The sequence below is a fragment of the Nilaparvata lugens genome, chromosome 7, assembly GCF_014356525.2.
Source record: "Nilaparvata lugens isolate BPH chromosome 7, ASM1435652v1, whole genome shotgun sequence".
NCBI lineage: Eukaryota > Metazoa > Arthropoda > Insecta > Hemiptera > Delphacidae > Nilaparvata > Nilaparvata lugens.
In genome coordinates this window covers 21,992,037-22,006,742 of record NC_052510.1, presented here as the reverse complement: position 1 = coordinate 22,006,742, position 14,706 = coordinate 21,992,037, and the positions used below count along the sequence as shown (strand labels likewise).

Below are 14,706 nucleotides of genomic sequence, written 5' to 3'. Positions count from 1 at the left end.
GTACTGTGAAAAATACCTAATTTTTAGCTTCAACCATCATCACCAACTACATTGTCCTCATATTGATATTTCGCACAATGACATAAGTTCATGAGATTATGTTCTGTTAGAATCACTCGTTTCAGTATTTAGATGCACTTCATTTCAGTATTTTCTAGTGGAGAGGCGCGCTTAAGGACACCTCAAGGATCAAAATTTCAAACACTCATAACTTATGACACAATGCTCAGATTTCATCGTACTACACTTCATTCTTCTCGGCTCGTCAAGTCGGTCCAAAATCATGCATCATAAGTCAAATTCTGTCGAAAAATGGAAAATTTATTGTTGAGTGTATGTAAGCCCATATTCTAATACACAAAAAATGGCCAATTTCTATATTCAAAGCTGCATGTCTTTTGAAATACTTCTGATAAAATGTCCAAGTCTAGTGAAAATTGTCACCCTCTGCCCACTCCAATAGATAATACTTTCAATTCCAATACCATTCGAAAGTTACAGGAGATTTCAAACATGGCGATTTCAGTTTTTAAAGTTTTTTCGTGGTTTTACTGTTGATCAAGAGCTTCTATAAAGTGACATAACTAGTAGTTCTGTGAACAGTAGACCTCACGCAGTATTCTCATCCACAAGTACCTGATTGAAACTATAGACCTTATGCAAAAACAGCAATAGACTGGCTTCTTCACACATCTCTGTAATCACTTGTCAGCTGATTTATGATGAATAATTCTATAGTCTGAATTTACTCTTATATTGGCGTATGAAGGAGGCTCCTTTTTCCTTTTATATTATCCTTGAAATGCAAAATTTCCAAAAACCTTGTATATACGTCGACGCGCAATCAAAAAAGGAACATACCTGTCAAATTTCTTGAAAATCTATTACCGCGTTTCGCCGTAAATGCTTTGACGTTATTTTTTAATGAATAACGATTTGCCTGGCTTGGCTGCAATCGGTAAAGCATGAGTGTGAAAATATACAAATCTGGTTGTCGTTTTTTAGAACACAGCTTCGATAAAATCCTTATAGGCTCGCTCAGGAGCTCTTGCAATCCATTGCTCTTGGACAATTTATAGAAATCTTTGGAAGGTATTATTTCCAGAGATTTAATTAACAATGCAATATATTGTTGTGTAAACCAGCTTATTCTATTACTGATAAAATTGGATGGTAACTCTCTTAATAATTCAAAACTGATAATTAATAAATAGATATGAGATTTGTCCTGCGTGGTATTGGGGAATAAAATAAATTGTACACCATAAAAAACTTGATACATATATATATTGTACGAATGAATATTAGAGTCAGATAAATATGGAAATATATAGAGCAACAAACACACACAATAAATACAAGAATAAATATATCAAAATGAAATATCACAGACTGGTACACTACTCTTTAGCTCTTTAGCACGAAACGTTACCATGTGCTTTTTTAATGTATTGATAATATGCATTTATTTGCATGCAGCTTAGGTATCGACTTGCTGTTGCTTGTCGATTTAGAAAATCTCACTTTATATCTTCTTTCGGAAAATCATAAAAATAATAAATTGATAAATCATAGATTATAAATATAACTTATTAATTTCTGTAGTTTCAGTATATCTCTCAATAATATACAGGGTGTCCCAGATAAGGTGTAAACCCCGGCTACCATAGATTCTACATGCAATTTGCAACAAAAAATGTTCAGTAAAATTTTCTCCTATCGACCTTCGTTTTCGAGATATATCGATTTTTCGATATTTTTCAAGTAGGCGTACTTCCAGTCATTAAATCGTCAATATCTCAAGAACCATTGGTCATAAGTGAATTTTAAGGACATCGTAGAAAAGAGGACAAAATTTCACATTGATTTGAGGTATAAAACATGCCAAAGTCGATTACTGAGTAGTTTTTTTTAACGGTCAAAGTTGAAAAAGAGTGATTTTTGAAGTTTTTTTGAAACTTCAGACACATTTTTCTTGATTTTTTTCACAGTAACAATATTTTTCCAATGATGAAAAAACTTTGCTATTTTATAAACTATCGAATGAGTATGAATTTTCCAGGAAAATTTCAAAACTAGAGTGTTAAAAAATGAATGTTCTCAAGAAGAGCACCCTAAAGACATCTTTTCGTTGTTTTAAATTCATACCATTGAGATTCAATAGAGTGAGAAGGAAAAATCAATCTGTTCATTAATCAGCTGCTCTGATAGAATAGAAAGTTTTTCTAATGCTCACCCAACAATAGAGACAATTCTCGCAGTCATTGTATGAAAAGTAACGTGCTTCCAGTCAGTCGATAATGATGTCTTTCCAGTCAATAGTCAAGTTTTCCCAGTTCGTTCGTTTGTGTTCCTGAGTTATTAAGTCTATTTTTTTCATGAGTGTTTGATTTTTCCAATTCACTATTTCAGTTTTGTTGTTTTCTGTTCCCAAGTTTATATTTTAGTTAGAGTATTGTTTTCGAGTGTAGTTTGTTTGAGTTTTTTTTAGTTTATTAGTGTGATAAGTCTTTTTTTTTACTCAAGTTCAATAAGTTATCAAGTGTCCGTGTTTATTATCGTTATCAACATGAAATTCTCCACAATTGAGTATACAGACATGCTATTGGTATATGCAGAATGTGCATACAACTCAAAAGAGGCAGAGAGACTTTACAGAAGACGCTTCCCTCATCGACAACATCCTTCTTTGAACTCCTCCTCCTCGACTTTGAACTTTTTTCAACTTGTATCTCAATAAGAATTGCAGATACGAACTTCTAACCAGGTTCATTGAATTTCTCAACCAAATTTCCTATAGAAAAAGTATTTCTACGCCCTCAATCACTCGACACAAAGCTATCAAATTGTAGACAATTATTCACACTCAAACAAGATGAGTCTCGTTTTTAATTAAAAAATCGAATTTAAACTGGAATTCTGATTCGAGGATTAGAGCTAGACACCTGTATTTGGTCTCATTCGAAAGATAATCAAAAAAAGAAGTTTTTGCGCTATAAAAATTATTCCATACCTTGGGAAAAAAAATCGAGAAAAATGTGTCTGAAGTTTTCAAAAAAACTTCAAAAATCACTCTTTTTCAACTTTGACCGCTCAAAAATACTACTCAATAATCCACTTTGGCATGTTTTATACCTCAAATCAATGTGAAATTTTGTCCTCTTTTCTACGATGTCCTTAAAATTCACTTAAGACCAATGGTTCTTGAGATATTGACGATTTAATGACTCGAAGGACGCCTAATTGAAAAATATCGAAAAATCGATATATCTCGAAAACGAAGGTCGATAGGAGAAAATTTTTCAAAACATTTTTTGTTGCAAATTGCATGTAGAATCTATGGTAGCCGGGATTTACACCTTATCTGGGACACCCTGTATCTATACAATTTGTTATATCCTGTATATATACAGAGTGTCCCAGATAAGGTGTAAACCCCGGCTACCATAGATTCTACATGCAATTTGCAACAAAAAATGTCCAGTAAAATGTTTTCTTATCGACCTTCGTTTTCCAGATATATCGATTTTTCAATATTTTTCGAGTAGGCGTACTTCCAGTCATTATATCGTCAATATCTCAAGAACCATTGGTCTTAAGTGAATTTTATGGACATCGTAGAAAAGAGGACAAAATTTCACATTGATTTGCGGTATTAAACATGCCAATGTCGATTATTGAGTAGTATTTTTACCGGTCAAAGTTGAAAAAGAGTGATTTTTGAAGCTTTTTTGAAAACTTCAGACACATTTTTCTCGATTTTTTTCCTGGGTAAGAAATGACTTTTATAGCGCAAAAGCTTCCTTCTATGATTATCTTTTGAATGAGACCAAATACATGTGTCTAGCTAAAATCCTCGATTCAGAATTTCAGTTTAAATTCGATTTTTAATTAAAAACTAGACTTATCTTGTTTGAGTGTGAATAATTGTCTACAATTTGATAGCTTTGTGTCGAGTGATTGAGGGCGTAAAAATACTTTTTCTATAGGAAATTTGGCTGAGAAATTCAATGAAACTGGTGAGAAGTTCGTATCTGCAATTCTTATTGAGATACAAGTTGAAAAAAGTTCAAAGTCGAGTTAAAATCTAAACTTTTCAAACAGTTTTTTCTTGATTTTTTTCACAGTAACAATATTTTTCCAATAATGAAAAAACTTTGCTATTTTATAAACTATCGAATGAGTATGAATTTTCCAGGAAAATTTCAAAACTTGAGTGTTAAAAAATGAAAGTTCTCAAGAAGAGCACCCTAAAGACATCTTTTCGTTGTTTTAAATTCATACCATTGAGATTCAATAGAGTGAGAAGGAAAAATCAATCTGTTCATTAATCAGCTGCTCTGATAGAATAGAAAGTTTTTTAATGCTCACCCAACAATAGAGACAATTCTCGCAGTCATTGTATGAAAAGTAACGTGCTTCCAGTCAGTCGATAATGATGTCTTTCCAGTCAATAGTCAAGTTTTACCAGTTCGTTCGTTTGTGTTCCTGAGTTATTAAGTCTATTTTTTTCATGAGTGTTTGATTTTTCCAATTCACTATTATTTCAGTTTTGTTTTTTTCTGTTCCCAAGTTTATATTTTAGTTAGAGTATTGTTTTCGAGTGTAGTTTGTTTGAGTTTTTTTTAGTTTATTAGTGTGATAAGTCTTTTTTTTACTCAAGTTCAATAAGTTATCAAGTGTCCGTGTTTATTATCGTTATCAACATGAAATTCCTCACAATTGAGTATACAGACATGCTATTGGTATATGCAGAATGTGCATACAACTCAAAAGAGGCAGAGAGACTTTACAGAAGACGCTTCCCTCATCGACAACATCCTTCTTTGAACTCCTCCTCCTCGACTTTGAACTTTTTTCAACTTGTATCTCAATAAGAATTGCAGATACGAACTTCTAACCAGTTTCATTGAATTTCTCAGCCAAATTTCCTATAGAAAAAGTATTTCTACGCCCTCAATCACTCGACACAAAGCTATCAAATTGTAGACAATTATTCACACTCAAACAAGATGAGTCTCGTTTTTAATTAAAAAATCGAATTTAAACTGAAATTCTGATTCGAGGATTAGAGCCAGACACCTGTATTTGGTCTCATTCGAAATATAATCAAAAAAAGAAGTTTTTGCGCTATAAAAATTATTCCGTACCCTGGAAAAAAAAATCGAGAAAAATGTGTCTGAAGTTTTCAAAAAAACTTCAAAAATCACTCTTTTTCAACTTTGACCGCTCAAAAATACTACTCAATAATCCACTCTGGCATGTTTTATACCTCAAATCAATGTGAAATTTTGTCCTCTTTTCTACGATGTCCTTAATATTCACTTAAGACCAATGGTTCTTGAGATATTGACGATTTAATGACTCGAAGGACGCCTACTTGAAAAATATCGAAAAATCTCAGCCAAATTTCCTATAGAAAAAGTATTTCTACACCCTCAATCACTCGACACAAAGCTATCAAATTGTAGACATTATTCACACTCAAACAAGATGAGTCTCGTTTTTATTAAAAATCGAATTTAAACTGAAATTCTGATTCGAGGATTAGAGCTCTACACCTGTATTGGTTCATTCGAAAGATAATCAAAAAAAAAGTTTTGCGCTTAATTTAGTTTTTTTTATTTAAATTGAAATTTTAATTAAGTTTTTTCGTACTGCATGCATGACGAATTTTCACCACTTAAAGATCAATTATTTTTTAATTCCAGATGTATTTAAGATGAAGCTTTGAAACTCGGTATGGCTCCATATGGGCAAACAGATGATTTTACAATGGTTTCAGATGATAATGTTTGTCTTGTAAAAGTATTGTTGTGTTCATTAAAAGTAAAGAACCAGATGTAGTGCTTCCTATTTCTTAGTCTCACGTTCCTAGGTCTTATTTCTATCTTAAATTTCCAGTTCAATATTTTCTTACGTGCTTCTACACAAATATTTAATTATTGTAATGGAATTTAGTTCGCTGGAGTACACCGATATTCACTTCAGTATGGAGCAGCTCTTGGCAATACGACCGAAGCAAGAAGAATGTATGCAGCTGCATTTCCAAACCGCCGTCTCCCTTCCGACAAGGTGTTCACAAGAATCACAAGGGCTGAGAGAAGTTGGTCATTTGAACGGAACAGGGTAATGCTGGTAGGCCTCGAGCAGTTCGAATGTTGCTTTTGAAGAGGAAGTATTGCAGAAATTCGATTTCAATCCTAGGAACGAGTACGAGAGCAGTTGCAAAGCAAATCAATTCAAGTGCTTCTTCTGTGTGGCAGTACTAAACAAGGAAAGACTTCACCCCTTCCGCTTTCAAAAAGTTCACTCATTGGTTGAACGCGACTATGAGCCAAGAGTAAACTGTGCCCGTTGGTTTCTTCAGCAAGACATTATCCAAACAAAATTTTCTAGAAAATGTGTTATTTACCGATGAGTCCAGCTTACAAGAGAAGGAATCTTCAACTCTCGCAACGTCACGTCTGGGCTTTAACAATCCTCATGAGGTCAAAGTGCGTGGTTATCAGCATAGTTTTTGCTGAATGTTTGGGCGGGTATCTTAGGTAACGCGTGATTGGACCATACATTCTTCCTAATCGTCTGACTTCTCACCGTACATTACTTTTTTAAGAGACATACTACCAGAACTTGGAAGATGTGCCTCTTGCAAACAGATTATAATATTTGGTTTCAACATGATGGTGCCCCTGCTCATTTAGGAAATGTTGTTACGGACTTTTGACATGACCTATCGTCAGCGGTGGATTGGGCGGGGTGGACCAGTACCGTGGCCCGCACGTTCACCTGACCTCAACCCTTTAGATTTTTTTTTCTGGGGCCATATGAAAGACCTTGTTTACAGCACGCCAGTAGAAAACGAAGAAGACCTTGTGGCAAGAGTGGTTGCTGCAGCAGGTGCCATTCAAGATGATGAAAATGCTTTTATAGCAGTTCGACGGTCCATGATTGAAAGGTGCAGACTGTGTAATCAAGTTGAAGGACGGCATTTTGAGCAATTGCTGCATTAGTATCAGTGAACCGATTTGAGTGAAATTAATATTTTTCAATGTAAAATAAAATTTGGAGGAAAGTTATTCTTGTATATTTCTGTAATAAGAACGGTTTTCATGAAATTATAAAAAAAATTAATATTGATCTTTAAATGGTGAAAAGTGGTCATGCATGCAGTACGAAAAAAATTAATTTCTCTGTTATTCTTCGACCAATCTTAATAAATTAGGTATCATTGGAATCGTGAAAAAATTTGCTAACTTTTTTGTCTCTTGTAAATTTTCTGTAAAATTGACGGTTTTCGAGATATTCGCCATCAAAAACTTAAAATGGCCGCCATTTTGAAAAGTTTCAACGAAAAAATTTTTTTTATTTTTTATAGTTGAGTCTTTATAGCATGAATATTCATGCCAAATTTCAGATCAATACAACATTTCGTTCTTGAGATAAAAATTTTTAAGTGAAAAAAACAAAATGGCAGCTATAAGGATAAACGCTGAGTTTTGGACACTTCAAATTGACATTTGTAGTCTCCTAGCATCCAGGTACAATACCCTAAAATTCTCGACACTACTTCTGAAACACCCTGTATATATTTCCGAAACATGTTGACTGATTGTGGTATTGTTATGCACCGAAATATATACCACCACTATGATTCTCATCTTTTGTGTCTACAGGTAATTAGTCTAGAATTGAAAAATATAAATTTGAATCCGATGTAACAAGCTTTTAATAGTGTTATATTATTAACAATAGTTGTTTAACACATTCAGAAATAAGACCATAGTAGCACTACAGAACTAAGACACACTGCTGCCGCTCGGCTGTCGCACACGGATATGTGTGTGTTCTACCACCATCACCGTGTCGCGGGCTTAGCTCGGCCGTACGTCGGCGCGGGCTCGGTGCGGATTTATGTGTCCCGGCCTTAAATCGCCTCAAGTGTTTTATTAGTGTAGAAACCCGCGACAATATGAATAATAGCATCAATAAATATCAATGATGATACCATTAATAATTTTAATAATAACATATGATAAAACATGATTCCATGATAATATTTTTCGTAACCTGAATAGCGCCGTTGAACAATGCTTGTTCAACATGTACCATAATCTAATAACATTTCTAACCATCCATATGTCGTTTAATGTGAATAACCAGCTCTTTGCTCACTCACAAAAAATAAAACACAAATTCAATTGGCAATTTGTAATAGATATAAGGTCCTGAGTACATGAATGAGTGCCTAAAAATCTCCCTTCACTTCTGGTGGCCTAAACATTACGGTAGGTGGTTAAAGCTCCTCGTATTGTAGGCTAATAAAGATTTTCGGTACCACAATTTCCGCTTTTCAAATAAAACTTGAAACCAAATATGTTCTGAATAAACATTATTTCCAAAAACTCTCTTACATTTTTAAGCAGTATTTATCTTATATAATGATTCTGCGTTATTCTTGACATAACATCTTTAACATAAGTAAAACCCAAAAGTGTTTGGGTTTTCCAATACCCAACCTTCTCAACATCTTGGAATCACAATTTTCACAATAAATGTCACTTAAATTTGATGCTTCAATTTTATATATCCAGGGTATGTAAATCAGAGAAGAGCACTACTGAGCATCCAGATTTTTGGTCAACGACGGTGATTAAAATACTTACAACTGCGGCTGATGATTCTTCTTCATGGGATAATCTACACAAGGAAAGTGTTCGAGCTTACTTTGATTTAGTAATGCATGAAGTATGGGAATGTAAGAATCATGAGCAGGTAAGCTCATTGGTTCCAGTTTATAGTATAGCTATTATTCTTCCTTTTTATGCACAATTTCTTTATTGTGAAACTCTTGTCAATGACTTATCTTCCACATATTATTCTGAGGATTGCTAGCTCTGTCCACTATTCCTTGCTTAGGCTGTGCGATCGGCTGAAAATAACTTTTTACTATGGTAGTGATATTTTCAAAGATTTTGCGATTTGTATACTATCAAGTTATCAAAAAACCGTTTCCCAGGACATTTTCTATGATTATTACTCTTTGATATATGAGCGCCAAAAGGTTGAATCTTTGGTACAGAACAATTCGAATTCGATAGATTCACAGAATTTCGAGGATGAATAATTATTCATAATACTGCTGGTTGAATAAAAAAAAACTCAAAATAGGTATCAATTTTTGTAAAAGCTATTACATTTTCAAAAAATGGCCTGTCATTTTTTTTAAATGGCATAACTTTTTCAAAGTTTGATATTTTGAGGTATTTTTTCATACAGTCGACAATATCATGGGGAATTCAACTTATCCTCAAAATTTCATGAATTTATCTCTTACCGAAATTGAAAAGATCTGTCTCAAAGGTTTAAACTTCAGGCGCTCATATCACAATAAGTAATAATCGGAAAAAAAATTCCAGTCAACTTTTCCATTTTGATAACTTGATAGTATAGGAATCCTTTAAGTTGAAAAAATACGGCATTTGGGGAAAGGAGCTGTGGTGATTTAATTCGTTTTTGGAAGAGAGGAAGCAGACCACTCTAATAAATCATGACAAAAAATTATCAATCAAAATATTGGCTGTGATCGACTCGGTCATTTTCTCTTTACGAGTGCTCAGACACATTGAGCTTTGAAGCCCTAATGGTAATCTATTAAGGTTATCTTTTTCCTTTCATTAAATATGGCATAACCCTATGGGGAAGATCTAAACTCTTCATCCATGTATTCAGATCTCAGAAAGAGATCATTAATAGTTATTTCTGGATAGCCCCCTTGACATCCTTGTCGAGAACTTTTCTTTGGTGGCAAGATACTCACACTGCCGTCACTGTACTCGCTTGGAGATCTGTACTTACCCTCACAAAACCTACCAAACTTCACTCGCAATGTTGGAATCAACATGTACAATACTAGATACTATTCAGATACAATATATTGCCCATTCCCACTTTTCTTCTATTCAATGTTTCAAATGAAAAATTTCTCGCTGTATCCTGGGCACCCCTTTTTAGGCCTAAATGCTGATTATTATTCAAGACAAAAGTGTTTCATGATATAGTATTATGTACAATTTATGACGTGGCAATTTTTATTTCAAGTTGTCTTCTATTTGACTCATACATTGATTTTTCAATAGGAAACAGTATTCTTCAGAGTAGTGAATACGTTCATAACAGTGAAAAAAGTATACCTTTTCTACTATGATGGTGTGACATTCAAAAGAGAATCACTTCCTGATGGAAAAACTGTACTACTGCACATAATAGAAGAAACATTCTATGAATCTAAGGATGATGAAATTTCCAAGAAATATGGTGAGAAAAGCCTTTATTTCAACCTCTATCATAAAGACTAGGCTATCAATAACGATAAGACTTATTCTATAAAAAACAGTATTCTCCAGAGTAGTGAATACGTTTATAACAGTGAAAAAGTATACAATTTTATACAGTGATGAAATTTATCTATGCACAAATGGGTCTACTTTCTATTCATATAAATTTATGCAATTTTACGGGTAGTATTTCAAAAGAATTCAAAGTGAAAAAGTTCTGTCAATATTGAATTTCAATAAATATTGAATTTTTAAGAAGAGTTTCAAGAATTCAATTCATTTATATTCCATACCTAGAACGGGTAACAAAAGAATTTGAAAAAAACGTCGAGATATTTTTATTCAGATTTGGCTATAAAATCAATATTACAACAATAGAGCTACACAATACAATAGAATAACCAGCCATTGATAAACCTTTGACTTGGAAAGAGACGAAAATCTTATTCAAGTTCAGGACTTATAAGCCCTTCACTCAGAAAACGAAACTAGTTTGTAAGTTTATTTTGGAATAAAATTCTATCAAAATTATTCGTAGAAAACTAACCGTAAAAAGTCATTTATGAATGAGAGAGTTGCATCTCATCGTCAGCAATGGAAAGAGAGCATGTGAAACAAATATCAGCTGATAGGCTTCCACTGAGAATATTCAAGTATCAACCGATAGGCAAAAGAGACATAGACAGGCCACAAAAAGATGGCAATGATCATTATTTATTATAAAATAAAAGCAGTTGATTATGGTGATGCTTATGATGATAGTGATTTTATTATATTGGATTATATTTATGCTATCAATTCATACATTTATTTATTACTATAATATTTTTTTATTCCAATTACAAGCTGAATGTGGGTCGGAGCAGGCAATAGCCTACTCCCTGTTTGAAAAATTAATAAGAAGTAGGAAAACTAATTTTATTAAACTATCCAAGAAAAATAATTCAAGGATTGCCTTGAGATTTCATCTTCCAATGTGTATGTTATTAATCAAAGTCATTCATAATAATAATAATGAAGAATAATATGTTTTTTCGGAACAAATACGTTTCCCAACTCAATAGGAGGATCAATAATCAATAATAGCATGAATTAAAATAAATATGTTTCTAAAGGTTAGCTTTGAAATCATAGGCTAAAATAATACAAAGAAATCGAAACGTATTTTCACAAAATTATGTTACAAAATAGTTTGGACAGCATGCTCATTTGAATCAGCCCGCTTTGATAAGCTGTTTTGCTATAATGCCAACAATACTACTATTGAGAAAAATATTAAGAATTTCCCTCGCAATTATTTCTTCAAGTCCTGGACTCAAATGGGTATGTGACTAGGTGCCACCCCGACTACTTGACACCCCGACTAGTTGTCCCATTTTAAAACCGGATTTTAGGAGACAAGTAGACGTGAGCCATACCCATGTAGTTGTATCCTTTCTGAGGAGGTGATAACTAGTCGGGGTGACAACCTGTCGTAAAGGGGGCGAGGTGTCAAGTTGTCGTTTACGGTTGGGACTAGTTGACACCACCGGTCCAGTAGGTGTCAAGTAGTCGGGGGTACAACTTGACGGCAGTGGCATATTTTTACTAGGGTACAAGTAGTCATCTACGGTCACGACAACCTATCGCTTCGACTCCACTCCACAAGGAATCACCATTCCGGCAGGCTCTTCATGGTTATGCAACCATGGTGCAATCAAGAATAAGCATAGAAACAGACTGGATGTTGAAAGAGCCTCAAAATATTGTCTTGCATTAGTGACAAGTTATTTGTAATCTTGAATAATCAATAAACTTTAAACCAGTTTCATTTTTATATGAAACATCTTTAAACGCTACTCTTCTTAATAATCATACTCATAAAATTTGTTTGAACAGTGCCTGTGAGTGTAGAAGACACAGACACAACTTGAAGATTCTCATTGGCCTTCTCATGGTCTGATTGCAATATGAGCGCAAGTGTGTATAAATCATTATCTATTCTCATATCAATTACCAGACTTCATGTAATACCTCAGTTGATAACCAGACTGATAGCTTCATCTGAATGAAAATTTGACTGACCTAGCATTAAGCTCAATTTACTCGTAAACGGTGCGTCTAACGGGAAAATATAACTGAGCAAAATGTGTTTAGAATTGTGTTCTACATCTGGTTCAGTCATCAAAAGGGCGAATTATTCATTTTTTTCTGTTTCAACCAACTCGAAAAAATTTATCCTAAAAATAGCAAAGACGGCGAATATCTCCCGAACCGTGCGTTTGACGGGAAAATGTTACTGAACGAAAAGTGCTTGGAATCCAATTCTACATCATAACCAATGATAAGAATTGCTTGATCCCTCCTCTATACGCTGCGGGGGTGTAAGTCGTGCCAACTGGTGCTCTGTAGGTGACAAGTAGTCGAGGTGACAACTTGACGCCAGCGTGCAAGGTGTCATGTAGACGCGAGCCATCCCTGTCTACTTTTCTTCTTTCTAAGGAGGTGTCAACTAGTCGAGGGGACACCCTGACGCAAGGGTGCGAGGTGTCAGGTTGTCGTTTACGTCATGACTAGTTGGCACCTTTGGTCCAGTAGCTGTCAAGTAGTCGGGGGGACAACTTGACGGCAATGGCATATTTTTACGAGGGTACAAGTAGTCGCCTATGGCCAAAATGAACAGGTGTCAAGTAGCCGGGGTGACAACTAGATGGCTACCCACTCAAATATGTCGAGCACTTTATAGATCCCGGAGTTTAGAAGATAAACCCGTGACTCAGAAAGACGATTATACCCGAGCGCTTATTTCAGTCCTGGACTCTATAAGTCCAGAGCTCATAGATCCCGAGCTCGGAAACCGGCCCCAAAAGTCAATCAATATGCTGCATTAAAATGTCCTAGGAAACTTGAGAATTGCATGTCCTTCAATGTAGGACATTTAGCAGATGCTATAAACAAAAAAATATTTCTTTCATCTATTATACAGTAAATGGAACCGTTTTTCATATTTATGACCATTAAATTAAAAAAAAATTAATTTTCTTGAAGAGTTAGTTAGCTATTGAAATTGTCTCGATCGCCCAAGGATCCTATATTTGACAATGATATTAAGAGGGATTGCCTATAGTATGAGTAGCCTGAAGTGTCCCCTGTACCAGAACGACGACTCATCCCAATCAGATGAGCATTGAACGCATATGATATACAATGTATTCCAAGTCGGAACATACATCAATTTCAATAGAAATTGAAGAAAACAGTGAACTCTTATTTCAAGGCTCCAAATATCATCACTATATTGCAATTAATGTAGAATTTATTCAAAAATTAGTGAGGGAGAAGTAATAGTATCTTATATTCGTAGATATAATGTACAATAGGCGTCCAGTAGTTTCGCTTCCGTGGCTTTGAACCGACATAAATATTGGCAAGATATGGTTCTCGCGGGGTGATATTTCCACTTTTACAGAAACATGAGGCTCCAGTAGTACTTAAGAGATCCCTAGACGGAGGAAGCTCCCTACATACAGAGATTCTTCATGAATGAGAGAGTTGCAACGTATCACCAACAATGAAAAGACATGTTGAACGAATGTCAGCTGATAGGCTTCCACTGAAAATTTCCAAGTACAAGCCGGTAGGCACGCAAAGGTACAGGACCTGGACTGTTAACTGTGTTATTCTAAAATGACCTTACTCCAAAATGCTCCTTGTGTATCTTTTCGGATGCAACACTTTGCTTATGAGAAGCTACAATGGAGCATCTGTTGCTTATGGGAAGATACATTTTCAAAAATGTTTTATGTTTTTGAATGGGTAGTATAAATATTATAGTAAGGCCTCTTTCACATGATAGGAGACATGCAACTTGAACACTGAACAGTGTTCACGTTTTTATGTCGAAGTACATTGAGTCCAATCGTGTCTTTCACATGGTGATCCCGAGCCAGGAACCTCCTTTTGTCACGCTCTCCCCTCGAGGCAAGCAGAAACCTGATTTGATCGAGATACTAGCGGACATATCGCCGCTTTCACATGGTGATTCCACGTCTCTCTGGTCATCACTTTTTCTCAAAATCTATCTTACTTGAAAATGAAGATAGGAAGATTCTGATTTCGGATTTGGATTGAGCGACCCCAAATTCATTAACGTGTAAGTCCCTTTTTTGAGAATATCTGAAAACAAGGAAGTTATGGCTGTTTTTCATAAAGCTTTCTATTTTCATATAATTATATGGTAAAAACGAACAGGTACTGTACTCAACTATACAGTGTGTATGTACTGTAGCTATTATAATACAACTTACACTGTATTTGTGTAGGAAATTTGGTAAGATATTTATCTTGATTTCTGAAAAATACCCAAAAATAAGGGAGTAAGGTAACTTTG

At 34.6% G+C, this 14,706-nt stretch overlaps 1 protein-coding gene across 1 annotated transcript; it reads left to right on the top strand.

The window, feature by feature from the left end:
* The first annotated feature begins 8,494 nt into the window (after nt 1–8,494).
* On the top strand, nt 8,495–10,525 carry LOC120352321. Its single transcript, XM_039432347.1, has 2 exons — nt 8,495–8,775; nt 10,140–10,525. The coding sequence occupies exons 1-2, from the start codon at nt 8,572–8,574 to the stop codon at nt 10,356–10,358; spliced, it is 423 nt and encodes a 140-aa protein (XP_039288281.1). The 5' UTR covers nt 8,495–8,571; the 3' UTR covers nt 10,359–10,525.
* The last annotated feature ends 4,181 nt before the right edge of the window (nt 10,526–14,706 follow it).

Bases quoted from the DNA above. Each gene is read 5' to 3' on its own strand.
- LOC120352321 (XM_039432347.1), top strand. From the start codon at position 8,572: ATGCTTCAATTTTATATATCCAGGGTATGTAAATCAGAGAAGAGCACT. The intron at 8,776-10,139 runs GTAAGCTCATTG...ATTTTTCAATAG, and splicing joins AATGTAAGAATCATGAGCAG to GAAACAGTATTCTTCAGAGT.